Raw genomic sequence first — 25792 nt, 5'->3', positions numbered from 1 at the left:
TTTTTATGTGTGTTGGTCCATTATTTTAAGAGGTTCATGTTTTACAATATCCATTACTTTGACTCAGCTTTGTTTTTCTTGTTTCTCTCCTCACTGTTGATTGTTGTATCCTACCTACTCCATTTAAGTTTGCTTTTTTCTTAAGTGTGTCATTAGTAATTCTTTCACTGAAGGTCTTTGGCACAGTAAGCTTTCTAGGTCCTGTTTGCCTGAAAATGTCTTCATTTTGTTCTCAATCTTAAATGATCATTTGACATTGTCGAATTCTAAGTTTCCAAATACTTTGCCTGAGCAATTTGAAGGTAATATTCTATTGATTTCCAGCATATATACTCCTCCTGATGAAACTCTCAATTTCCTTCCCTAGACGGAAATGTCTTTTTTTCTTTTTAGTTGAAAATTTCTTCTTTGATGTGTATGAGATTAGAACAAAGCAGGAAAATTAAAACTGGCTGCAAAGCTTTTTTTTTTTTTTTAAGATTTTATTTATTTATTTGACACAGAAAGACAGCGAGAGAAGGAACACAAGCAGGGGGATTGGGAGAGGGAGAGGCAGGCTTTCCACCAAGCAGCAAACCGGATGTGGGCCTCAATCCCAGGACTCTGGGCTCATGACCTGAGCCGAAGGCAGACGCTTAACGACTGAACCACCCAGGCATCCCGTGCAAAGCTTTTTGATAAAAAACCATAAAAAGAAAACACTGATAACTGGATTTAATAAAAATTTAAATCTTCTGGCCCTCAAAAGACACTTAAGAAAGTGAAAATATGGGGCACCTGGGTCTGCCTTCGGCTCGGGTCATGATCCCGGGATCCTGAGATGGAGCCCTCCATGGGCTCCCTGTTCAGTGGGGAGCCTGTGCCTCCCTCTCCCTCTGCCTGCCACTCTGCCTACCTGTGTTTTCTCTCTACCCATCTGTCAAATAAATAAAATCTTTAAAAAGAAAAAAAGTCCTTCCTTTAAAAAAATAAAGTGAAAATATAAGCCACAGATTTAAAAAAATACCAATACATATTTCTGATGAAAATTAAGGCATAATCAATTTTTAAAATTGCACTTCAAAGGCACTATCAAGAAAGTGAAGAGATACCCCTACAGAATAAGAGAAAATATTTGTAAATTGTGCCTATAATAGTCTTGTATTCAGATTGCGTAAAGAACTCTTATAACTTCTTAATAGGACAACCCAATAAAAAAATGGGCAAAAGATTAGAACAGATTTTTCTCCAACGAAAACATATGAATAGCCAATGAAACATTAAAAGTGTTTAACACCATTATCAGGGAAATGCAATTTAAAACCACAAAGAAACCACTAGAATACAAAATAGCTACAATTTAAAAAGACTGACAGCAAGTGTTGACAAGTATGTGGAGCAAGCAGGACTCTCATATTGCTGGTGGGGATGTAAAATGGTATGACTACTATGGAAAATACCTTAGCATTTCTTATAAAATCCAATATTCACTTATCATATGACCAAGCAATTATTCTCCTAGATATTTACTCAAGAGAAAAATACTTGTCCAAAAGGACATATATAAATGTATACAGCACTTTATTCATAGTAGCTGAACACTGGAACCCATCCAAATGCTATTAACAGTGGAATGGATAAATAAACTTATAATCATACAATGGATAATAAGCAATAAAAATTATATACAGTAACAGATGAATCTCAGACACATGCTGAGTGAAAGAAGCTAGACATGAAAGAGCAGACAAAATTATTCGATAATGACATTTATTGCTGTTTCTGGGTACCTTATGGTGTCACAAAAGGTTGCAGTCAAAGTGTCTGCTGGGACTACAGTCTCACCTATAAGCTTGACTGAGGTGGGTTTACTTCCAAGCTCGCTCATATAGTTGTTGGCTGGACTGAATTCCTTTTTGGCTATAGGCCAAAAGGCCTCCCTCATTTCCTTGACACATGGCCCTCCATAGGATGGCTCATAATATGGGACTAGCTTCCCACAGAATGAGCAGGTGAGAGGGTGCAAGATGGAAGCCAGCTTTTTTGGCAACCTAATCATGAAAGAGCTACTCATCGCTTTTGACATTCTTTATCACCTGGTCAAGCCCCCACTCTAGGGTTTGAAACAGTGGTGGGATCACTGGGGGCCAAACTTTAATGTTTTACATGTAATAATGCAGAATAACTAAAAGTTTTATTTTTAGAAGGTTCATGAACTAAAACTCATCCTTTCATTAATGCCTGAAATTTCAGGGAGAGTCAACCCTTCAGTTTAAGGGTCTAATTAGTAAAATACTGACTATCAAGGGAGAGTTTCCCTTTGGGCCTGAGTGAGAACTCCTGTATTTTCATACTATATTTACCTAAAATTGGGTATTTGTCCTAAATCCATAATGGGTAAGGAGTGTGGCAAAAAGATGGAAACGGAAACAGAGAAGGCCTGGTAAACCCACATAAAACAAAAACAGAACACGTTGCAGTTTTGCCTATTATCAGCCAACCTGTTGATACTGGACCATTTCAGTCTTCTCAGATTATGAATATGTACTGACATTTTAATTTTTGTATTTTGTTTCTTAATCTTGTTAGATTGTAATGTTTGGGAGTTTTGTTTAAAGTGGCCATGCTTGGAAGTGAATTTTACACATTGATTTTCTAAAATTCTCCAATTTTCTATACCCACTTCTGTGATCTTAATTTCATTTCCATGTGTTTGCTGATATGGAAGTTGCTGTATAGTTAATGAGCTAATGCATATAACTCCAATAGTTTCACTTTCCTTCCTCTACAGCAGTTCTACCTTCTCGTGAAATCTAGCCTGTTTTATGTTCTTCTTCTTACATAGTCTCATTGCTACGTGGCCATACTAAAATTCCTTCTTTGAGGTGCCTGGGTGGCTCAGTCAGTTAAGTGTCTACCTTTGGCTCAGATCATGATCTCAGAGTCCTGGGATTGAGTCCCACGTTAAGCAGGGAGCCTTTCTCCCTCCCCTCTGCCTCTCCTTGCTACTCATGCTCTCTCTTTCTCTTGCTCTCTCTCAAATATATAATATTTTTTTTAAAATCCCTTCTTTTTGTTCCTTACCACATTCCCCACAAGGGTCAATCTAAACCTTTTCCATCCCTCTAAGCAGATGAAACTTCTTTCTATGGAGAAGATTGAGGTTATCCATCCAAAAGCCCTTCTTTTCTTCCCCCCACCTTACTTTCCTTGCTTTCACATTCTCTACTTCATATATTAACTCTTCCCTCCTGCCTCAAAGGAGCATTCTTCTGTGGCTAACTCCATCTCTATTTTTTTATTCCATTCTTCAGTTAGATTTGGCTCAGGTGCAATAAAGAAAATCCCCCAAATAACGGGGACTTTAAAAACATGGGTGTGTTTTTTAATCACTAAATTCTACACCTGAAACTAATATTATACTGTATGTTAACTAACTGGAATTTAAATAAAAACTTGGAGGGGGGAAAACAGGTGTTTAAGGTGAAACAGATCCAGAAGTGGGCTGTTGAGGATAGGGCAGCTCCATCAGTTGTCAGGGACTCATGTTTTCTTTCTCACTGCTCTGCCATCCTTAAAGTGTGGCCCTTCTCTTCATTGCACTTCTTGCTGCTTGTAACCTGAGAATACAGCTTTCCAGGGAAAAAAATGAAGTTAAAGAAAGTAGGGAGGGGAGCCTGGGTGGCTCCGTGGGTTAAGCCTCTGCCTTTGGCTCAGGTCAGATCTCAGGGTACTGGGATGGAGTCCTGCATCTGGCTCTCTGCTCGGCAGGGAGCCTGCTTCCTCCTCTCTCTCTGCCTGCCTCTCTGCCTACTTCTGATCTCTGTCAAATAAATAAATCTTTTTAAAAAAAAGCAAGCAAGCAGGGAGGACCTCCTCTTTCCCTATGTCCCTAAAGAGCTACACAACAATTTATACTAACTGGCCAAAATTTAGTCAGCCCCATTTGGCTCAAGGGAAACTATGAAAGGACCTATTTAGTTGGAGGGCCATGTGCCCAATGAAAAATCTGTTTCGTGACGATAAGGAAAAAAAATGGTTTTCTGTTATATAGATTTGGTGAAGAACTCATCCTTTATCACCTCTAACAATATCCCTTTCCACTCCCCTAAAATATATTCTAATTCGCCATACTTCATCCTAAAAGAATACCAAACATCTTCTCTTGATTCTGGTCATTCTCTTCACTGCAAAAAGAACAACAAAATTTATCGCTCTCCTTTAAAATTTAACATTTCTTGGGACACCTGGGTGGCTCAGTTGGTTAAGCAGCTGCCTTCAGCACAGGTCATGAACTCAGCGTCCTGGGATCGAGTCCCACATCCGACTACTTGCTTGGCAGGGAGACTGCTTCTCCCTCTGCCTCTGCCTGCCACCCTGTCTGCCTGTGCTCACTCTCGCTCCTCTCTGACAAATAAATAAAATCTTTTTTAAAAAATAAAAATTAGGGCGCCTGGGTGGCTCAGTGAGTTAAGCCGCTGCCTTCGGTTCAGGTCATGATCTCAGGGTCCTGGGATCAAGTCCCTTATCCGGCTCTCTGCTCAGCAGGGAGCCTGCTTTCTCCTCTCTCTCTCTCTGCCTGCCTCTCTGCCTACTTGTGAAATAAATAAATACTCTGTCAAATAAATAAATAAAATCTTAAAAATAAAATAAAATAAAAATTAACATTTCTTTTCCGCTTATTTCTGATCCGTAACCATCACCTTTAGATAGCTTCCTTGTCTCTGAGTTTCTGTAACGTTTAACAAATACATCTTTACCCAAACCGAGTCTTTCGAGTTTATTAACAAAAAAAATATTTAATTTCACGAATAAGACTAGAGTACATCGTTACCAAAGTGTTATAAATAATGCAAACGCCTCCTTCAGTCACACCCATGACTACATTAAGACCAAATATATGAGAGGATGGTTAAAGTTAAGAAAGAAGATGCTATTTTCCAATTGGTTTGTGTGAAACTGGGACGAGGGCCCTCCATCACTGCGGGTCCGCCGCCCTCCTCACGACTCTCCCTGCCAGAGCCCCTGCATCTGACTTTCCAGGGCACTGGAGGGAACACTAGAAACCGTGGCCTTGGGAATCCCAAAGGCCGGATGCCGCAACGAGATTCTCGTTGGTTCCGGGATCCTCGCTGAAACAGCGAGCGAGACACTTATTTGACGCATTTCCGGGGCGCCGGAACAGAGGCAGGCCGGGGTGGCCGCGAGCCGGGAGGATGGTGGTGACCAGGTCCGGGAGGCCTCAGGCCACGGTCCAAGCCACGTTGGCTGAAAACTCCCAACAGAAGGTAGGAGATCGCAGGGCGGCCTCATTTCTGCCGCTGCTTCTTCACAGAGCGGCTCTTATTTAGGGTGGTAGGGCGGCGGGAAGGGCCCGAACTTGTCGCGCGCGCTGCCGTGTGGGACCCAGTGCTAACCCCGTAGCTTCCTCTTCGGTCCTCGCTACGGTTGTTTAAGACAGTCCTTAGCCTGAGGGCGCCTGGGGGACTCAGTGGTTTAAAGCCTCTGCCTTCGGCTCGGGTCATGATCCCGGGGTCCTGAGATCGAGACCCTCATTGGGCTCTCTGCTGGGTGGGGGGGAGCCTGCTTTCCCCTTCACCTCCTCCCACCCCCGCCTCTCTGCCTACTTGTGCTCTCTGTCTGTCAAATAAATAAATAAGATCTTTAAAAAAAAAAAAAAAAAGACCTTAACTTGGAACAGAGAGGTCAGGTAACTTGCTCTGGGTAGTTCTCCTTTGTAATGGCAGGTGCAGTTCTCCTTTGTAATAGAAGGCAGCTGAGGCCTTCTAACCTGTTAAAACCGTACGAAGGAGGTTTAATTTCGGCTACCAAGTGTGAGTCTTAATTATAATTAGCAGGATTGGAGAGAGGGTTACCGTTGTCACGTGGGGAGCTGGTAGTGGCCCCGCAGCACTTTATTCTGGAGTGAGGAAGGCTGCAGTGATGCCTCCTGGTGGCTATCAATAGCTACAGACGTCTGTTGGCTCTGATTCTGCGACAGAGGGAATAAAACGTGAATTCATTTATGTATGTAAAGGTAAGGGCAGCGACTGATTCCGTTGGTGTGTTCCTAAACACATCTGTGCTCAGAGTTAATACTTCCTTTCTTACCTCTTCCCCTGACTGCGTATCAGTATGTGGGTCCACCTAGCGTATTTGGTATGTGATACTTCTGTGCAGAAAATTTTCTTTGCAGTTAGTTGTTTTGCTCCCTAAAATTATATCTATGTCTTGGGCGTGGCTAGTGAGGCAGGTCCTGCAATTGCACAGTCAGATCCAGTATCTTTTTTGTTTTTATTGTTAAAAATCATGAGTAATGGGTGGTTGTGAGGCAGGGCCTTGAAAATCTAGTGTTAGATCCAGTATTTAGTGTTCAAGTTTTGTTTTTTTCCTTTTAAATGGGTGCTGGTGAGTTTTTTAGTACCCTCTTAAAATGTGTTCATGAGAGGAGTGCCTTAGTTTCAGTCCTGCCTAAATCACAGTGTGTTTATTCTGCTTACAGAATTCTGCTAAAAGAATTCATGCACATCCAAAAAGCAGAAAGGAATGTCTACCTGTTGACCCAACTACTACTGAATCACAAACCACTAGGAAACAAAGTCCAGTCTCTAGAACTCCTAAAACCAGAGAGAGAAAGAGTGGAACTACAGTCTCATTATCTGAAATGAACAAACTATCTGTTGATGGAGAGACCTCTGAAGCAGAGTCCAATTGTTCTTCTGTGTATGAGTGCCAGGATTCCATTTTAAGAGTAACTAGGAGGCGACAGATCTTAGTTCCATGTACCCCAGTGTCCAGTGTTCGAAAAAGGCTTAAAATAACTCCAGTAAATCAGTCTCATATTGAAGAAGATGATGGTGACTCTGAAGCTGAATCACATGTTTCAGGTATTTCTAGAATTGTGCCACCTGCAATAACTACAAATACCAGACGAAGTAAGGCTAAATCTGTAAGAGACCCAAGCCAAGAATTATATGAAGAAGCTAATTCTGATGCTGAGGCATCATACTCAGACATTTCTTCATTTTCTGGAGTTGCAACTATGAGAACGAGAAGTATGCAGAAGAAATTACACACACAAACTGAGGAGAAAGATACTGATATTGCACCAGAAAATGAAAAGCAAATCATAAATACACCTTTGAATTCAGAGGATTCAGATACCAGACAAACACCTTGTTTACCAGTGAGATCTCTTTCTCAGATAAATAAGCCAAATTTCTGTAAAAATGAAATGTGTAAAGACTTCAATGATGATTCCTTCCGCAGAAATTCAGAAAAAAAACGAACAGTGCAAAAACGCCAATCTCTCTTTAATTTAAGAGAGAAGGAAAAGGCCAATGTTGCACCTCTCAAAGAAATTACAAAGCAGAATTGTAAGAATTTAGATGAAGAAGCCAAGGGAATAGTAGATGAGGAAAAAGAAGTAAGTAAGAAAAATTATCAGTTGGAGAGCCTTTCTGAACCTCAGGACACTGGGATTCAGCTGTTAGTTTCTCAAAGGCATTCAACCCCCCGAAATAATAGGACCACCTCAGAGTCCTCAAATCTGAACTGTGAGGCTATAATAAAATCATTAACTCAAACATTTGCAGTGGTAGAAGTGGACAGATGGAATGAAGAGAGAAAGAGCACCATAAAAACAAGTGACTTGACAGAATTTGGTGATGGTGGTAGTGATGAAGACGAGTGCACCGTTACAGGTATCAGCGAAGATAGGAATGAAGGAAGGGACGTAGATTCTGAGTGTGCAAACAGACTATTGAAGTCTGAGCTCCACACATCGCTGGACAAAGATGATTCTGTTCTATTAGTTCTCAGCAGTGACGAAAGCCAGCAGTCTGAAAATAGTGAGAATGAAGAGGACACTGTGTGTTTTGTCGAAAATAATGGTCAAAAAGAGTCTTTACTTGGAGAATCAGAAAATATGTCATGTGACCATGCATTGTTTGTAATTGACAAAACTCCTGGATTAAGTACTGATAAACATTTTTACTTGGATGAGGGAGACAAGGCAAGTGAAGTTGCCACTGAGGAAAAAAAAGAGGAGGAAGAGGATGAAAAAAGTGAAGAACCATCAGACCATGACACAGACAAAGATAGTGAGTTTAGTGATGAAGATGACTTACTAAATAGCACAAAGTCTAAACTGTAAGTTTTGCCTTTATTTTTAAAAGTTCCTGGAGTCCCGGGATCGAGTCCCACATCAGGCTCCCAGCTCCATGGGGAGTCTGCTTCGCTCTCTGACCTTCTCCTCGCTCATGCTCTCGCTCACTGTCTCTCTCTCTCTCAAATAAATAAATAAAATCTTTAAAAAAATAAAAAATAAAAATAAAAACTTTTAAAGTTTTAAAACTTTTAAAGTTTTAAAAGTTTTTGACACATGTTTCAAGTGCCTGATTATCATAAAAATATAAAATATTAGAGAACATGGAAATTGGGGCGCCTGGGTAGGTAAGCTGAGACTTCAGCTCAGGTCATGATCTCAGGGTCCTGGGATCAAGCCCCGTATAGGGCTCTCTACTCAGCAGGGAGCCTGTTTTCTCCTCTCTCCCAGCCCCTCTGCCTACTTGTGATCTCTCTCTGTCAAATAAATAAAATCTTAAAAAAAAAAGAAAACATGGAAATTGAGAAAACTACTGCCTCACGTTCTTTATGGAAGAACTCTTTTATCCAGCATATCCCTAGTCTGTGGGAGCCTTTGTTAGTCATATTTCTCCCACCAGTGACCTATTCAAAATCATCTGTTAAGATTTTCCTGCATGATAGTTAAGGGCAACATAAAAGGGAAGAAAAGGAACTTTTATCTTTTCTCTATGCTAATTGTAGAGTTGAAAAATAGGGAAAAGGTGGAGAAAAATAATCACCTATAATCCTGTCTAGCGCCCATTAAAAAATACTGACTTTGGGACTGTTTTTTTAGTTTCTTTTTTTCTGTTTTCAATTTGTTTTTCTTAGGCACAGGGCTCTGGTGGCCCTGTACCTAGTGGAAATACATCCTTGGCAAGAGTCTATACATTAACAGATGAGCAGTTTTCACTCTAAGCCAATGAAAGAAATCTCTGAGGCCAGCCTCAAGCATACTTATTTTTTAAAAGGCACACTGTTTCCCAGGATAATTCTAATGTATCTTTTTAGGGTTGAGAATCACTGCTAAACCACTGCAGTAGAATGATTTCACTTTCCCGTAGAGACTGATCAAAGCTTTCAACTGCCCAGTTTAAATAAATAATTAGGGAAGAAAGTAACTATATTTGCTTATAAAAAGGACCTTCCAGTAATATAAAAGAAATTCTTACTATATAAATATAACAGGAGCCCAGACCCAACTGGTTTGGTAGATGTGGGGTATGACTTCTGTATTTTTTAAAATCTCCAGTGAGAAATAGAGATGTTCACTGCTGTTTAAAACTCACTGATTTAGAAGCACTACCAAATACCCTTATTCACCCAGAAAAACATTCTTAAGCTTAGATAACCGGGAAGTTCAGAACCTGTCTTTCTCATTGGTTTTAGAGATAGAGGTTATGTATGTTTGTTGACTCAACACCTGTATATGAAGTTGAGCTGAATTGCCAGATGTATCTCCTCTTCTCTGCAGTTCTTTTCTTTATGAAGTCTGCTGACATATAGTCTTAATCCTCTTTAAGTTAATCTGAGGAATAAATTTTGATGTGTTCCAAAAAAACTTACTCATTATTTATCCTGGAATTTTCTTCTTAATGATTTTATTAGATTTAAAACATGTGTTTCAGGTTTTCAGAAACTCCATTGTAAAAATAAGATTTCCTTTTTTTTTTTTTGTCATTGGCAGTAAAAGGGTAGAAGAAAAAAGTGATTTTTAAAAAGAACAGTCTCACTTGCTTCCATTTTGATGTGATTACTTGATCTTTAAGTGATCATTCTCTTTCAGTCTGAAGTTGACAAGCAGCAGCATAGACCCTGGTATGAGTATCAAGCAGTTGGGTGGCTTGTATATTAATTTCAATGCGGACAAACTACAGTCGAAGAAGAGAACCCTGACACAGATCAAGGAGAAAAAGAAAAATGAGGTAAGTTAGATACAGTGTCCTGTTGGGTTTTCATAGAACTAACCAATCACTTCTAGACATGATTAGTTCTTGGTAAGAGACTAATTTTCCTGCAGTGAAACCATGTTAACCTGCTGTGCTCCTCTTTTCCTCTCAAAGTCCTAGCTATAAAAGATAAAATTGAAAAATAATTAATACAGGGTCAGCATTCCTCTTGCACCTACCAGTTATCCTAGGGGATGTGTTTTCTTCTCTTTTCTTGCTTCATTTTTAGTTCATAACAGTTCTGGATGCTGTTAAGAATCTGAAATCTGTGGGTGCTACTCCCCCCCCACCAGGAAAAATACACATGTGCATATATGCATAAAATTGTACATATAATTTCAGAAGGGAATTACCCGGTAGGTAACCTCATACAAACCCTCAGCTTAAGTCACATGGCATGACTTCCCCAAATCTGTATTCTCTAGCCTTACTGTGCCTCCAGGTCTTCAAATTCTCTTGTGCCTGTTGACTGTTTATTGAGATGTGCTCAGCCACTTGACCTCCCTAATTGCCCTCGTTCACTTCCCTTCCTGAACCAGCTACTTCTTTAATATTCTCAGGGCTGGTTAATGATGCCAAACTCTTTTCCTTTTGCAGTCCATCACTGACCTACCTTTCCAGTAGAGGCTGATCAAAGCTGAACCAAGCAGATACTACTGCTTACATACTCTACTGAGTTCCCTTCTTTTCACCCCACTGTCACTGGCTAGTGCGGGGCTTTATTTCTCATCTAGAATTCTGCAGTAGCCTCCTTAGTCTTTTCTTCAAGCCATCCTCTATACTTTTGATAGATTTCTATTTTTAAAAACAAAAAAGGTACCTGACTGGCTCAGTCCGAAGAGCATGCGACTCTTGATCTCTAGGCTGTGAGCTAGAGCCCCAGGTTGGGGTTAGATGCTACTTTAAAATGAAACGAAACACAAACCTGACTATGATATTCTCCTGTTTAAGTCCCTCAGAACATTCAAGGTGCTTCTCTTCCTTCAGCTCTGTCCTCTCCACCACCTTCTCTGCACACTTGTGATTATTTCTCTAAGATTCCAAAATATATCACTTCAGGTTTGACAGGTACTGCTAAATTGCCTTGCATTCAAGTAATGTTAAGTCCTACCACAGTTAACCCTTGCTCTTTTTCTTTACATTGTGACCAGCACTGGGTATTATATTTTTGTTTGTTGTTACTGGTGCCTCATGGCTGTTTTTATTTGCTGTTGATCATCTTTTTGTGTATTTATTAGCTATTTATTAGCTATTATTTATTATTTTGTGTAAATGTTCTGTGGAAGATGCCTATACTTTTGGGGGTTCTTTTTCATTTTTAAGTGATGCATTTTTGGAATCTTACAGAAAATAATCACAAGTGTGCAGAGATGATGTTTACAGTTTTCAACAGATAAAGGTTTGGAGACTTAAAACCAAATGTTAGAAGAAGAATGTTAGTGCATAACAGCTATTAAAAAGAATGAAGTTGATCTGTGTATGAATTGATATTGAAAGAAAATCTAAGACTGTTGGATTGCAAAAAAGCAGATTTATCTGGATAGATGTATAAGTTTAATCAAATCTATTTCATTGTACATATTAGTAATAGAGTCTTCTCAGATCAGAAGCTGTTTACCAACATCAAAAGAACTTACTAAAGACTAGTTAGGGTTGTTTGTTTTCAGAGATTTCAAGAGCCATTACGGTATTTGTTCCTGTTGATTTTATTTTCCAGTTGTTTGGCTGGTTGTAAGCCAATAAATACAGGTTAGACACATTAATGTAAATATGATATATGCTGATTCAGTTTAGAAAAAGAAATGTAAGATGAAGTTTCCTAAAATAATCTTTTCAGTTTGCCTTCTAAAGCATTTTTATTATGATATAATTTACAAACTTAAGGACCAAAACAACTTTGCAGTGGTATGGTTGTGCCTAAAGAGGGTTAATATATTTGGAGTAGTCTTCAGTGTGGGAGATATTTCTCTTAAAAGACAGAAAATGTTGGAAAAAATTAGGATATTCTGATATTATTTTAAAAACCACTTTAATATTTTTACAGCTTTTGCAGAAAGCCATTATTACTCCTGATTTTGAAAAAAACTACTGTGTCCCACCATACAGTGAATCAAAACATCAACTTCAGAAAAAACGCAGAGTAAGTATAGTGACACTCATTATTTAGATTAAATAGGTACATTTGACTGCATATATTCAGCTTATACAACATAGTTGTGTAATTTAAAAATATGTATTTTCAGGGCACCTGATTAGCTCATTTGGTAAAGCATGTGACTCGTAATCTTAGGGTTTTGAGTTCTAGCCCCATGTTGGGTATAGAGATTACTTTAAAAAATAAAATTTTTTTAAAATAGTAAAAATAAAGTCTTAAAAAAATACATATTTGTAAAGAAAGATATCACACATCTAAGGGCCCAGAAAATGAAGTTCCATGAACACTTTTTTTTTAAGATTTTATTTATTTATTTTAGAGACAGATTGAGCAAGAGAGGGAACACAAACGGGGGTACTGGGAGAGGGAGAAGCAGGCTTCCTGTAGAGCAGGAAACCTGATGTAGGGCTCGGTCCCAGGACCCGGGATCATGACCTGAGCCGAAGGCAGATGCTTAACCAAGTGAGTGACCCAGGTGCCTCCATAACATGTGTTATATAGATTTTCATAAAGTGCACCACTGGTGCACATAGAGGACAGCTCCCCCCCACCCCCCGCTTTCTTAAAAACAAGTGACAGCAAGCATATAAGGTCCTTGTCCACACTTGGCTTATAGTACTTTTCACCAAGAGCTAAGAGCTCTGTTGCAGGCCTTTGTAGGGAGCTTAATGTAGCAACCTAAAAACCTGGGTGTCTGTAGTCTGCCGAGTGAGAGGGTAGGAAACTTTTTTTATTTTTTTAAAGTTGGGGGTTGGTTCCGTCTGCCATTTCAAATAGTAATTGTAAAGAAATTATCAAGAGAGTTTGAGGGAAATTGGAAGGTGGTACCCCAGTAATGTATCATCACTAATATGAAGCATGCTGGCACATGATTGATACTCCATAATGTTGTATGAATGATTTAAAAGTAAGTAAATAACTTGCTAGGAGTTTCCCAAAAAATAGAACTTATTTTTAAATTTTATAAATAATACGGATTTCTGGACTTGTTGGAGTGACTTTGAGTCACACTAAATAAAATTATTAATATTCACATATAAGCTCCAGAAGTGAAAATGTTTTTATACATTATCTCTTGTGTAGGCTATATTGCCCAATAAAAATTGAAGCTGTATATTGTTCTCCCAGGAAGTCAGCAGTTTTTTGTGGGTTTTTTTTTTAAGATTTTATTTATTTTACTTGAGAGGTATAGAGACAAGCTGGGGGAGGTTAACTGGCACCCCTGCAAGTCACTACGTAACTTGCCCCTGCAGTTTACTAAAATTAAAAAAAAAAATTTTTAAGGAGCTCTCATTTATGAAACTGATAATACTATGCCTAATTTACCAAAGAAAACACTGTGATATAATTTCTTTTATGAAAGTGAATCCGGGGGCACCTGGGTGGCTCAGTGGATTAAAGCCTCTGCCTTCGGCTTGGGTCATGATCCCAGGGTCCTGGGATCTAGCCCCACATCGGGCTCTCTGCTCAGTGGGGAGTCTGCTTCCCCTTCTCTCTGCCTGCCTCTCTGCCTACTTGTGATCTCTGTCTGTCAAATAAATAAATAAAATCTTTTTTTAAAAAAAGAAAAGCAAAAGGTGAATCTGGGGACTAATACATTCTGTTAAGTAACCTCATTTGTTTTTAATTCATGAAGTTTTTTGTATATATTAATTTTGAAGGGAATGAGGTGTAGTTTATACATTGCTTATTAACGTTAGAATTCTCTGTTTAATTATTTTTGAAATCTGAATTTCAGAAAGAACGACAGAAAACAGCAGGTGATGGCTGGTTTGGTATGAAAGCTCCAGAATTGACAGATGAGTTAAAAAATGATCTCAAAGCACTGAAGATGAGAGCTAGCATGGACCCAAAAAGATTTTATAAGAAAAATGATAGGGATGGCTTCCCCAAGTACTTCCAGGTATGAATAAACAATAATGGCAGTGATGTTCTGTAGATTTTAGTTTGGAAAGCACTATAGTGTTCTTTCTGTTTACTCTTAACATAGGTGAAAATTTATAGTGCACATCTGCTTGGCTGTATAATAATGAGCAAAACCCAATTCAGACAATCTTTTGGCTACCAGCTTGTAATGGCATTCCACATAGAGGGAAGTGCTGCAGATGGTAACTAAGTTTTCAGGTCATACCTCTAAAAGTTTTGGAACCTCTAAGTTGGGTATACTATATATGAATAGTATTAGCCTAACAGCAAGAATCCTTAAATGATGGAAGAGGAAATAGGGAATCATTTGCACCATATTCTTCTCCAGATAGGGGGACATCCCCAGGCAAATGCTGAAAATAAGTTAAAAGTTGGTTTCCAAAGTGTTTCCAGATGAAAAATTCAGTTGATTCCCCCTCTTGTGGCTGTCAGCCTCATTCTGTTCCTTCTTCTCACTTGTTACTTAATTACTCTAATAGTCATTCACCTCCAGGTCCCCTCCCCTTCTAGTCCATCCTCCACATTGTAGCCAGTTACCTGTTGTTTTTTTTAAAAGGCAGTCTGTTCATGATACACCTCTGCTCGGTGATATCACAGGTAACATTCAATGATACCTTCAGTGATTCTTTATGACCCATAGGGTAGAGTCTGTATGGTCTGCACTCAGACCAGCTCCCCAGCTCTTCTGTCACATTGCCCTCTTAAGCTCCAACACACTTGGAGGGAACCTTGACCTCCCTTAGGTAGAGTTGGTCACACTTTTTTTTTTTTAGGGCATCTATAGTGTTTTGCTCAGCATAATAATTATTTTATGCTTTAATCTTTTAGTTACTTGTCTGTGGATTTTTCTTAAGACTATGGGCTCCTTGCTGGCAGGGACCAGATATTCTTTGTCTTTATTTCCCAAACACTTAGCACAGTACTTGGCACATGGTGGACCTGGCACATGGTGGACACCGAATGTTTGAACAAATGCAGAATGGTTCCTGAGAAAGTTCTCACCTAGGAGATCAAATAGGTGTGGTGTAGAGTTTATGTATCAATTTTATTAAATTGGGAAACTAAAAAAAAGAATTGATGTTCTCTGTCCCACTTTTCTAGTTACACTGTTCATCAAGAATTTACTGTCCTGCCTAGCACTAAATGATATAAGAGGATTTTTGGCTTTACTATAAACTCTAATGAAATGTCATTGTAGGAGCCAGTGCCAGTTGAAGAGGTGACTTATTTTTGTTTTAAAAAATGGCAAAACTAACTTTTTATGTTGGTATCATTTAAGTTGCGTTTTTCATTCTTTGCTATAAATATACTTTGTTAGAGCTACCCTGAAATGTGAAAGCAACTTAGCATTCAAGTATTGCATGACTCATTTCTATCAATCGCTCATAGATTGGAACCATTGTTGACAATCCAGCTGACTTCTACCATTCACGAATTCCCAAAAAACAAAGGAAGAGAACTATTGTGGAAGAATTGCTGGCTGATTCTGAGTTCAGAAGGTAAAGGAATTTATGTCTTACTTTGTATTATGTATGCTTTCCTTTAGAATATACATAAACTTTAAATCTTCAGGTAATTTTTAAATGGCTTTAGCACAGTGTCTCAACAGCACTATTTACATTTTGGATGGGATAATTCTTTATTAGGAAGAACTGTCCTCTATCCACTAGGTGCCAGTAGCACCCCATTCCCAATTTGTGACAATAATGACTGCCGAGGGGCACTTGGGTGGCTCAGTTAGTTAAGTGCGTGCCTTTGGCTCAGGTCATGATCTCAGGGTCCTGGGATTGAGCCCCGCATCAGGCTCTCTGCTCAGCAGAAAGTCTGCTTCTCCCTCTCCCTCTGCCTACTGCTCTGCCTGCTTGTGCTCTGGCTCTCTGTCAAATAAATAAATTAAATCTTTTTTTTTAAAAATGACTGCTGACATTTCTAGATGTCCCCTGAGGAGCATAAGCATTTTCAGTTTAGAACCACTGCTTTAGATGGAAGCTTGAAAACATTTGACTGACTAGAGGAGAATGAGCCTGCAAAGGAGAATAGGAAAGAGTGGCTAAGAGGCTATTAAGAAAACCAGGATGGCTAGTATCACAGAAGTCAAGGAAGGAGAATGTTTTGAGCAGATACAAACAAACTGGAGAGAGTAATTAAGAGGAATAAATGTTGCTGAGAAATCAAACTGGGTGATAGGCATTAAGGAGGGCAGGTGACGTCATGAGTACTGGGTATTACATACAACTGATGAATCACTAAACTCTACCTCTGAAACTAGTTATACATACTATGTTAATTGATTGAATTTAAATAAAATTAAATTTAAAAAAAGAAAACTAAAACTTCTTTGGATATACATGGAGGTCAAAACATTCTTACCGGGAGCGATGAGGAGGAAACCAGACTAGAGAGGATTGGAGAGTTAGTTGAAAATTAAGAAATGGAGACAATTCTATGAAGTTTGAGAAGAGGGGTACCTGGGTGGCTCAGTGGGTTAAAGCCTCTGCCTTCAGCTCAGGTCATGTCCTGGGTTCGAGCTTCGCGTCAGGCTCTCTGCTTGGTGGGGAGCCTGCTTCCCTTCTCTCTCTGCCTGCCTCTCTGCCTACTTGTGATCTCTGTGAAATGAACAAATAAAATCTTAAAAAAAAAAAAAAAAAAAGAAAGAAATGAAGTTTGAGAAGAGGGAGAGGGGCAAGGCTAGTAGTGGGTGTGGAGTTAGAGGAATTTTTTTTTTTTTAAGATGGGAGCATTTGGGAATATGTTTAAATGTCCTTGAAGCAGGTATGTATATATTACAGGAGATTTAAAAGCATGCTTCACATAGAAACCCTTGTGGAACTTTGAGATTAGTTTAATAGCAAAAATGAAAAGATTATAAAGGTTTTAAAAACTTTGTCAGCATGGAAAACAAATTTAACACAAATGTTATGTAAGCTATTTATAATTAGTATGGGTAATGGTAAAAATTTTAGAAATAAGCAATCTTCTTTCCTTACTTATTACTGTTTCCTTGGAAATCTCATCCCCTACAGGGCTTTAATTATAATCTATATACTCTTGGCTTCCAAATGCACTCTGTCTAATTGAGATTGCTCCTGAGTCTAGACCCACATATCCAGCTGCTGCACCCTTCCAGTACAAGCTAGTCCTGCCCCAGTGCTCTGTATCTCATGACTAAATAATATCACTAACCACCCATTACCAAGTACTTGACACCTCCTCTAGTCGTCTCTCCTATTTTCCTGTCTCAAGCCTGTTTTATTCTCCATCCCCACACAGGCATGGTGCAAGCTGAGTAAGTCTTTGTTTACTAAGTGTTAACCGTATGTTCTGGTTAAAAATGGACCTGTATTCTGTAATCTTGAGGATAGTAGTCTCAGAAATCACAGCAGGGCTGACAGTGCTTTCACTAAAAAATAATGATGTGAGGAAGTTGGTGTAAACTATAAATTTCGTAGAATGAGACTCGTAAAATTGTGAATTAGAGGTAGTGTTCTTAGTTCATTGTTCCCATACTTCAGTCACTGAGTATCATTTTCACAATGTTTGCATTATGTGTGTGCTGCCTGCTTTATTTTAAAAAGAAACATACTGTAAATGGGTTTGTTGGCTTACAATTTTTATAATGTGCATGAAGATAAATACATTGCTTAAAGTGAATATTGTCTGTTACCTAAATTTATGTATCAGACTGTGAAACACTCTACTAGCCCATCTCCTTGCAATGTTTTAATTCCTTCTACAACATTCTCTTTAAGAGGTTTCTGGCCTCTGAACAAACACTTTGGGATAGGGAAATTCAGTAAACCTACTAATGTGTCCTGTGTTCATGAGTAGGAATGCCTTGGAACAGAAGAAGTAAGTGTAATATACAGGAGAAAACGCGATTTTCTGTGTTGTATGTGGTTTTTGGTTTTGTTTGTTGGGGTATAGTTGACTTACAGTGTTTCATTTGTTCCAGGTATGCAATGTGATTCGACAATTCTCTATATTATAAAATGCTCACTACTACAAGAGTAGTCACCATCTGTTACCATACAGTGTTGTTGTAATATTATTGACGGTGTTGTCTATGCTGTGTTTTTCGTCTCCATGACTTATTTTATATATCTGGAAGTTTGTACCTCTTTATTCCCTTTATCTGTTTCACCCAGCTCCCACCTCTGGCAACCACCAGTTTATTCTCAGTCTCTCTCTTTGAGGAACCTCCATACTGTTTTGGCACAACCATTGTGATTCCCACCAACAAAAGCATAAGGGTTCCTTTTTCTCCACATCCTCACTAACACTTGTTACTACTTTTGATACTAGGCATTCTAACTATTTAAGAGTCTGTTTTTTGTTTGTTCATCTGCTTTTTAGATTCCATTTATAAGTGAAATCATATTGTCTTTCTCTGTGTGACTTACTTCACTTAATATCCTCTAGGTCCATCCATGTTGCCCTGAATAGCAAGATTATATGGCTCAGTAATATTCCAGTGTGTGTGTGTGTGTCGGTCTGTCTGTATATGTCTGTCTCACATCATCTTTATTCATTCATCTATTGATGGGACACTTAGCACTTGGGTTGTTTCTAAATCTTGGCTATTGTAAATAATGCTGGAGTGCATGTATCTTTTTGAGTTAGTGTTTTTGTTTTATTTGGGTAAATACCAGGTAGTGGAATTACTAAGTCATAGTGTATTTTTGGGTATTTTTGTTATTGATTTTTTGAGGAACCTCCATAATGTTTTCAACAGTGGGTACACCAGTTTACTTTCCTACAAAGAGTACATGAAAGTTCCCAACTTTTCTCCAAATCCTTGCCAACATTTGTTACGACTTGTATTTTTGATACCAGCCATTCTGACTGGTATGATGTGATGTCGCACTGTAATTTTGATTTGCATTTGCCTTGTGATTAGTGATGTGGAACATGTTTTCATGTGTGTGTTGCCCTTTTCTGTATGTCTCTGGGGAAATACTCAGGCCCTCTGACTATTTTTTAATCAGACTGTTTGGGTTTTTTGTTTTGTTTTGTTTTGTTTTTTGATGTGAGTTGTGTAAGTTACTTAATATATTTTGGATAGTAACTCCTTATCAGATTATCATTTGCACATAAATCTTCTCCCATTCAGTGGGTTGCCTTTTTATTTTATTGGTTTCCTTTGCTCTGCAAAAACTCTTTTTTGCAAGTAGTGTAGTCCCACTTGTTTATTTTTACTTTTGTTTCCCTTGTCTGGAGAGACATACCTATCAATATTTTGTTAAGACTTACATCCCAAGAGATTGGTGCCTATGTTTTCTTTTAGGAGTTTTACTGTTTTAGGTCTCACATTTAGGTCTTTAATCCATTTTGATTTTTGCATATGGTGTAAGAAAGTGGTCCAGTTTCATTCATTTGCATGTAGCTATCCTGTTTTTCCAACACCATTTATTAAAGACTATTTTTCTCCATTGTATATTCTTGCCTCCATTGTCATAGATTAATTGGCCATATAAGCATGTGTTTCTTTCTGGGCTCTCTTCTGTTCCACTTACCTGTTTTTATACCAGTACCTTACTGTTTTGATTACTATAGCTTTGTAGTATATCTTGAAATCTGGGATTATGATACCTCCAGCTTTGTTATTCTTTCTTAAGATTGCTTTGGCTATTTGAGGTCTTTTATGGTTTTGTATAAATTTTAGGATTATTTGTTCTAGCTCTACAAAAAATGATATTGTGATATTTTGTTAGGAATTGCATGGAATCTCTATATTGCATTGGGTACTATGGACATTTTAAGAGTATTAATTCTTCCAATCCATGAGCTTGATATCTTTCCATTTGTATGTGTTGTCTTCAATTTTTTTTCATCACTGTCTTACAGCCATCAGTGTACAGGTCTTTCAGTCTCCTTGGTTAAAATTATTCCTAGGTATTTTATTTTTTTCCGATACACTTGTAAATGGATTGTTTTCTTAACTTCTCTGCTACTTTGTTATTAGTGTATAGAAACACAGCTTTTCTGTATATTAATTTTGTATCCTGCAGCTTAACTGAATTCATTTATTCTGATATAGTTTTTGGTAGGGTCTTCCGGGTTTTCTCTATGTAGTGTCATGTCATCTGTAAATAGTGACAGTTTTACTTCTTCCTTCCCAATTTGGATGCCATTTATTTTTATTTAATTGCTGCATCTAGGACTTCTGGTACTGTATTGAGTAAAAGCAGTGAGAATGGACATCCTCGTTTTGTTCTTAATCTTAGAGGGAAACCTATTGGTTTTTCACCATTATGACGTTAGTTGTTTATTTTTCCTATGTGGCCTTTACTGTGTTGAGGTATGTTTCCTCTAAACCCACTTTGTTGAGAATTTTTAAATCATGAATGGATGTTGTACTTGGAGTTTTATTTAAAGGGGGTGGCGCAGAGGGAGAGAAAGAAAGAATCCTAAGCAGGTTTCATGCCCAGCAAGGAGCCCAACACAGGGCTTGATCTCACTACCCTATGATCATGACCTGAGACAGAGTCCAACGCTTAACCAACTGAGCCAACCAGGCACCCCAACAAATGTTTTTTTTGATTTGTGGTTGGTTTTTGTTTTTTTTTTTTTGAGATGATCATAGGGTTTTATTCTTTTTCTTATCAGTGGACATTGATTTGCAAATATTGTACTGCTCTTGCATGTGTAGATTAAATCCTACTTATGGTAAATTATGTTTTCAATGTATTGTTGGTTTGCTGATATTCTTTTTTTAAAAAAAGATTTTATTTATTTATTAGACAGAGATCACAAGTAGATAGAATGGCCGGCTGAGAGAGAGCGAGAGGGAGAGAAGCAGGCTCCCTGATGAGCAGAGAGCTTGATGTGGGGCTCCATCCCAGGACCCTGGGTGGGATCATGACCTGAGCGGAAGGCAGAGGCTTTAACCCACTGAGCCACCTAGGTGCCCCATGTTTGCTGATATTTTATTGAGGATTTTTGCACCTGTGTTCATCAGGCATATGACCTGTAGTATTTTTGGTTTTGTTTTGTTTTTTTGCAGTGTCTTTGGCTTCAGTATTAGAAGCTGGCCTCATAAATGAATTTGGAAGTTTTCCTTCGTTTTCTATTGTTTTGGAGTAGTTTGAAAAGAATAGGTATTAACTCCTCTTTTAAGTGTTTGGTGGAATTCAGCTATGAATCCATCTGGTCTTGAATTTTGTTGGAAGTCTTTTGATTACTGATTCAGTTTTGTTAATAGTAATAGATTTCAAATTTTCTATTTCTTCCTGATTTAGTTTTAGAAGATTTTCCATTTCTAGCAACCCATTTTTTTTTCTAGGTTGTCCCAATTTGTTGGCATATACTTTTTCATAGTATTCTCTTGTAAATATTTGTATTCCTGTGGCATCTTTTAATTCTTCATTTCTGATTTTGAGTTCTCTTTTTTCTTGATGAGTCTGGCCTTTTTTTTTTTTTGAGTTTTTGTTGTTGATGTTTAAGATTTTATTTATTTATTTGTCAGAGAGAGAGCACAAACAGGCAGTGTGGCAGGCAGAGGCAGAAAGAGAAGCAGGCTCCCCGTTAAGCAAGGAGCCTAATGTGGGACTCGATCCCAGGATCCTGGGATCATGACCTGAGCCGAATGCAGCAGCTTAACTGATTGAGCCACCCAGGCATTCCTGGCTTTTTTGTTTTTTAGTCTCTATTTTATTTCTGCCTTAATCTCACTTTTTCCATCTTTCTACCAACTTTGGGCTTTGTTCTTTTCTAGTTTCTTCAGGTGTAAGGCTAGATTGTTTGAAGTTTTTGTTTATTAAGGTAGGCCTATATCACTGTAAACTTCTCAGATCCATTTTCGCTACATCCAGAATTGACCATTTTCATTTTCATTTGTCTTCATGTATTTTTTTTTGCTTTCCTTTTTGATTTCTTTTTTTTTTTTTAAAGATTTTATTTATTTATTTGACAGAGAGAGATCACAAGTAGGCAGAGAGGCAGGCAGAGAGAGAGAGAGGAGGAAGCAGGCTCCCTGCTGAGCAGGGAGCCCGATGTGGGACTCGATCCCAGGACCCTGAGATCATGACCTGAGCCGAAAGCAGCGGCCTAACGCACTGAGCCATCCAGGCGCCCATCCTTTTTGATTTCTTCATTGACCCTTTGGTTGTTTAGTAGTATGTTGTTTAGCTTCCATTTATTTATGTTTTTTTCCTTATAATTTATTTTGTTTCATATCATTCTTTTTTTTTCTCTTTTCATTTTTTTTTATTATTTTTTTTCAATTTATTTATTTTTAGAAAAACAGTATTCATTATTTTTTCACCACACCCAGTGCTCCATGCAATCCGTGCCCTCTATAATACCCACCACCTGGTACCCCAACCTCCTACCCCTCCGCCACTTCAAACCCCTCAGATTGTTTTTCAGAGTCCATAGTCTCTCATGGTTCACCTCCCTATCCAATTTATCCCAACTCCCTTCTCCTCTCTAACACCCCTTGTCCTCCATGCTATTTGTTATGCTCCACAAATAAGTGAAACCATATGATAATTGACTCTCTCTGCTTGACTTATTTCACTCAGCATAATCTCTTCCAGTCCCGTCCATGTTGCTACAAAAGTTGGGTATTCATCCTTTCTGATGGAGGCATAATACTCCATAGTGTATATGGACCACATCTTCCTTATCCATTCGTCCGTTGAAGGGCATCTTGGTTCTTTCCATAGTTTGGCGACCGTGGCCATTGCTGCTATAAACATTGGGGTACAGATGGCCCTTCTTTTCACGACATCTGAATCTTTGGGGTAAATACCCAGGAGTGCAATTGCAGGGTCATAGGGAAGCTCTGTTTTGTTAATTTTGGCCATTCTAACTGGTGTAAGGTGATATCTCAATGTGGTTTTAATTTGAATTTCCTGAGGGCTAATGATGATGAACATTTTTTCATGTGTCTGATAGCCATTTGTATGTCTTGATTGGAGAAGTGTCTGTTCATATCATTCTTTAGAAAAAATGCTTGGTATAATTTCAGTCTTCTTAAATTTTTGAGATTTGTTTTGTGGGCTAGCATGAGGTCTGTCCTGGAGAATGTTCCATGTGCACTTGAAAAAAATGTGTATGTATTCTGTTGTTTTTTAACGGAACGTTCTCTTCATATCTGTTAAGTCCGTCTCATCCAATGTGTCATCAAAGGCCATTGTTTCCTGGTTGATTTCTGTTTGGATGACCCTTCTATTGATGTAAATGGGGTGTTAAAGTGCCCTACTGTTTTATTACTGTTTGCTTCTCCCTTCATGTCTGTTAATTTTTGCGTTTTTTAGGTGCCTCTATGTTGGATGCATAGAAATTTACTGTTGTTATATCCTTGATTGAACTCTTTATTATATAATGCCATTCTGTGTTTCTTGCTATAGTCTTTGTTTAAAGTCTGCTTTGCCAGATGAAAGTAGTGCTAACTGGCTTTTTTCCCCACTGCATTTGCATGGAATATCTCCTTCACTTTGAGTTTATATGTGTCTTTAGGCTTGAAGCGAACCTCTTGTAGGCACCATATAGATGAGTCTTGTTTTTGATTCAGTCAGTCCCCTATGTCTTTTGATTGGAGCATTTAGTCTCTTTACATTTAAAATAATTGCTGTTAGGTCTGTAGTTACTGCCATTTTAATAGTTTTCTGGTTGTTTTTGTAGTTTTTCTCTGTCATTCTCTTGCTCTCTTCTCTTGGGGTTGATGGCTTTCTTTAGTATTATGTTTGGATTACTCTTTATTTTTTATGTATCTATTATGGTTTTTGATTTGTGGTCACCATTGGATTCATATATAACATCCCATGTGACAGCAGTCTGTTACTTTGTTGTCACTTAAGTTCGAACACATTTGATTTGGTTTTGTTTCATTTTCAATGTAATCTTAGGTTTGTTAGAATGTGTAAATTATACTGGGTTCTTGTAGGATTGAGTGAGCTGTTAAATTGTAAAAGGCTTAAATAGCTTGTTTTAAAGAGAGTGTGAGTTCATCCTGAGCTTTAGTAATAACAGATTTATATAACACAGTGAAAGTGGTCAGAACAGTTTTATAAAGTTAAAGAATTCTTAATTTTTCCAAATCAAACTACTCGTGAGCCCTTCTTTTGAACATGTGTGGACTACATTTATCAATATTTACCATAATGGCAGTTAAAATTAAGAAACTTTAAAAATATTTGTTGATTCCTTTTAAAATAAAATATCCTGTTACACACTGACATTTTCATGAACAAAACAAAAATGAGTTAGTGCAAATCTCTCTAATATCTAGCTTAAAGATAATTAGAGCCTCATACCTGCTTCTGCATCAGTCTGTTTTTACATTTTCGTCCTACAAAAGTCTTTAAAGCGTTTGATGTCATCTGGTAACTGGATATGGTACATGGTCCTCTAGTGGTTGAAAGTCTTCAAAAGCCCTCTCTTAGAGTTGCCTTTTTTTTTCCTCACTAAACTAGGCTCTGTGAGGGTGGGGGTTATGGTTGTCTGGTTTACTACTTAGTCCCCTAACTCCAAATATGGCTCCACATGGTGGAATTTAGTACAAATATGCTAAGATAGGGAAAATGCAAATAATTTTTTGAGATTTAGATGTTACACCACCTCATCACCACCCCTAATACATTAACTTCTGTTGTCATACTTTAGAACCTAAAAGTTTGGTTTTTCTTTTTAGATATAACCGAAGGAAGTACTCAGAGATCATGGCTGAAAAAGCAGCGAATGCAGCAGGAAAGAAGTTTCGAAAGAAGAAGAAATTTCGCAATTAAGATTCAGCAATCAAGCCACAGTATTTTATATCTCCCTTTATTTACTCAAGATGTTTTGAAAATTAACAAAATCACACAAATTAATATAGACTGGCCCTGTTTGAAAAAAAGTTGACGTGAGGGAGAATCGACACATATCCTTTGGGATAAAAACAGGTGTGTCTACGAAAGACCCACCCATGCTTAGACCTTTTGAGGAAGAAAAAGGAAAACCTCGACCATTTTTGTAAAGTTTCAACACTTGGTTATTTAAAGAAAATTGAATTAAAAACATTTAGAAAGTATAGTTTGTTAACATACACAGAATGCTTTAGAATTACATGATCAAAACTAAACAATACTGTAGCACATGCATGCATTTTGTGTGAGTGTGTGTTTTTGTGTGTAGAGGGAGACGGTATTCCAGAAATGCTGTGTGTGTGTGTATGTGTGTGTGTGTAGGTGTAGGTAGAAGGGAGACGGTATACGAGAAATGCCCTTTTCTAAGTTCATGTCCAGAAAATTGGTGAATCTGGGATACAGAAACCTGCTTGCTGTAAGCATAAAAGTTGTAGTTGAAGCCAAAGTATTCTTGGAGGAAATGTGTGTTAGTATACGACACAAGAAATGAAGCTATATAAGGACTTAAGTAAAGAAGACTTCCTAGAAAGTTTGGGTTAAGTGTGGACAAAGCAAGAGAACGGTTATCTTTAGCAGTTGAAATAGGAAAGATTAATTTTATTCAGAGTCAGTGTTGTGCTCCAGGTGAATTAGGCATAAATAAGATAATTTTAACTTGGCCAGAAATAATTTTAAAGTGGCTCAGTTTATTTCATCTCCAATAGCAATGCACATCCTGACTGATCTGTTTCTGGTACCTAAGGAGTATTGGCAGTTTCTCATAACGCATCTTAGTGGGTTCTTCCTTTAATGTCATTGTATATGGA

At 38.1% G+C, this 25792-nt stretch overlaps 1 protein-coding gene across 1 annotated transcript; it reads left to right on the top strand.

Moving 5' to 3' along the window:
* Positions 1 to 5146: 5146 nt before the first annotated feature.
* DNTTIP2 (deoxynucleotidyltransferase terminal interacting protein 2) lies at positions 5147 to 25220 on the top strand. Its single transcript, XM_044238713.1, has 7 exons — positions 5147 to 5267; positions 6482 to 8130; positions 9893 to 10031; positions 12100 to 12195; positions 13949 to 14113; positions 15526 to 15635; positions 24773 to 25220. Exons 1-7 carry the CDS (start codon positions 5196 to 5198, stop codon positions 24864 to 24866), a joined length of 2325 nt encoding a protein of 774 aa, XP_044094648.1. The 5' UTR covers positions 5147 to 5195; the 3' UTR covers positions 24867 to 25220.
* The last annotated feature ends 572 nt before the right edge of the window (positions 25221 to 25792 follow it).

Source organism: Neovison vison, chromosome 2 (assembly GCF_020171115.1).
Source record: "Neovison vison isolate M4711 chromosome 2, ASM_NN_V1, whole genome shotgun sequence".
Lineage (NCBI taxonomy): Eukaryota > Metazoa > Chordata > Mammalia > Carnivora > Mustelidae > Neogale > Neogale vison.
This window is presented reverse-complemented; position numbering and strand designations above follow the sequence as displayed.

What these genes read in the sequence shown, in the direction of transcription:
- DNTTIP2 (XM_044238713.1), top strand. Translation starts at nt 5,196, where the DNA reads ATGGTGGTGACCAGGTCCGGGAGGCCTCAGGCCACGGTCCAAGCCACG. An exon ending in AACTTCAGAAAAAACGCAGA is followed by an intron (nt 12,196 to 13,948) that starts GTAAGTATAGTG and finishes TCTGAATTTCAG; the next exon opens with AAAGAACGACAGAAAACAGC. An exon ending in GCTGATTCTGAGTTCAGAAG is followed by an intron (nt 15,636 to 24,772) that starts GTAAAGGAATTT and finishes TTTTCTTTTTAG; the next exon opens with ATATAACCGAAGGAAGTACT.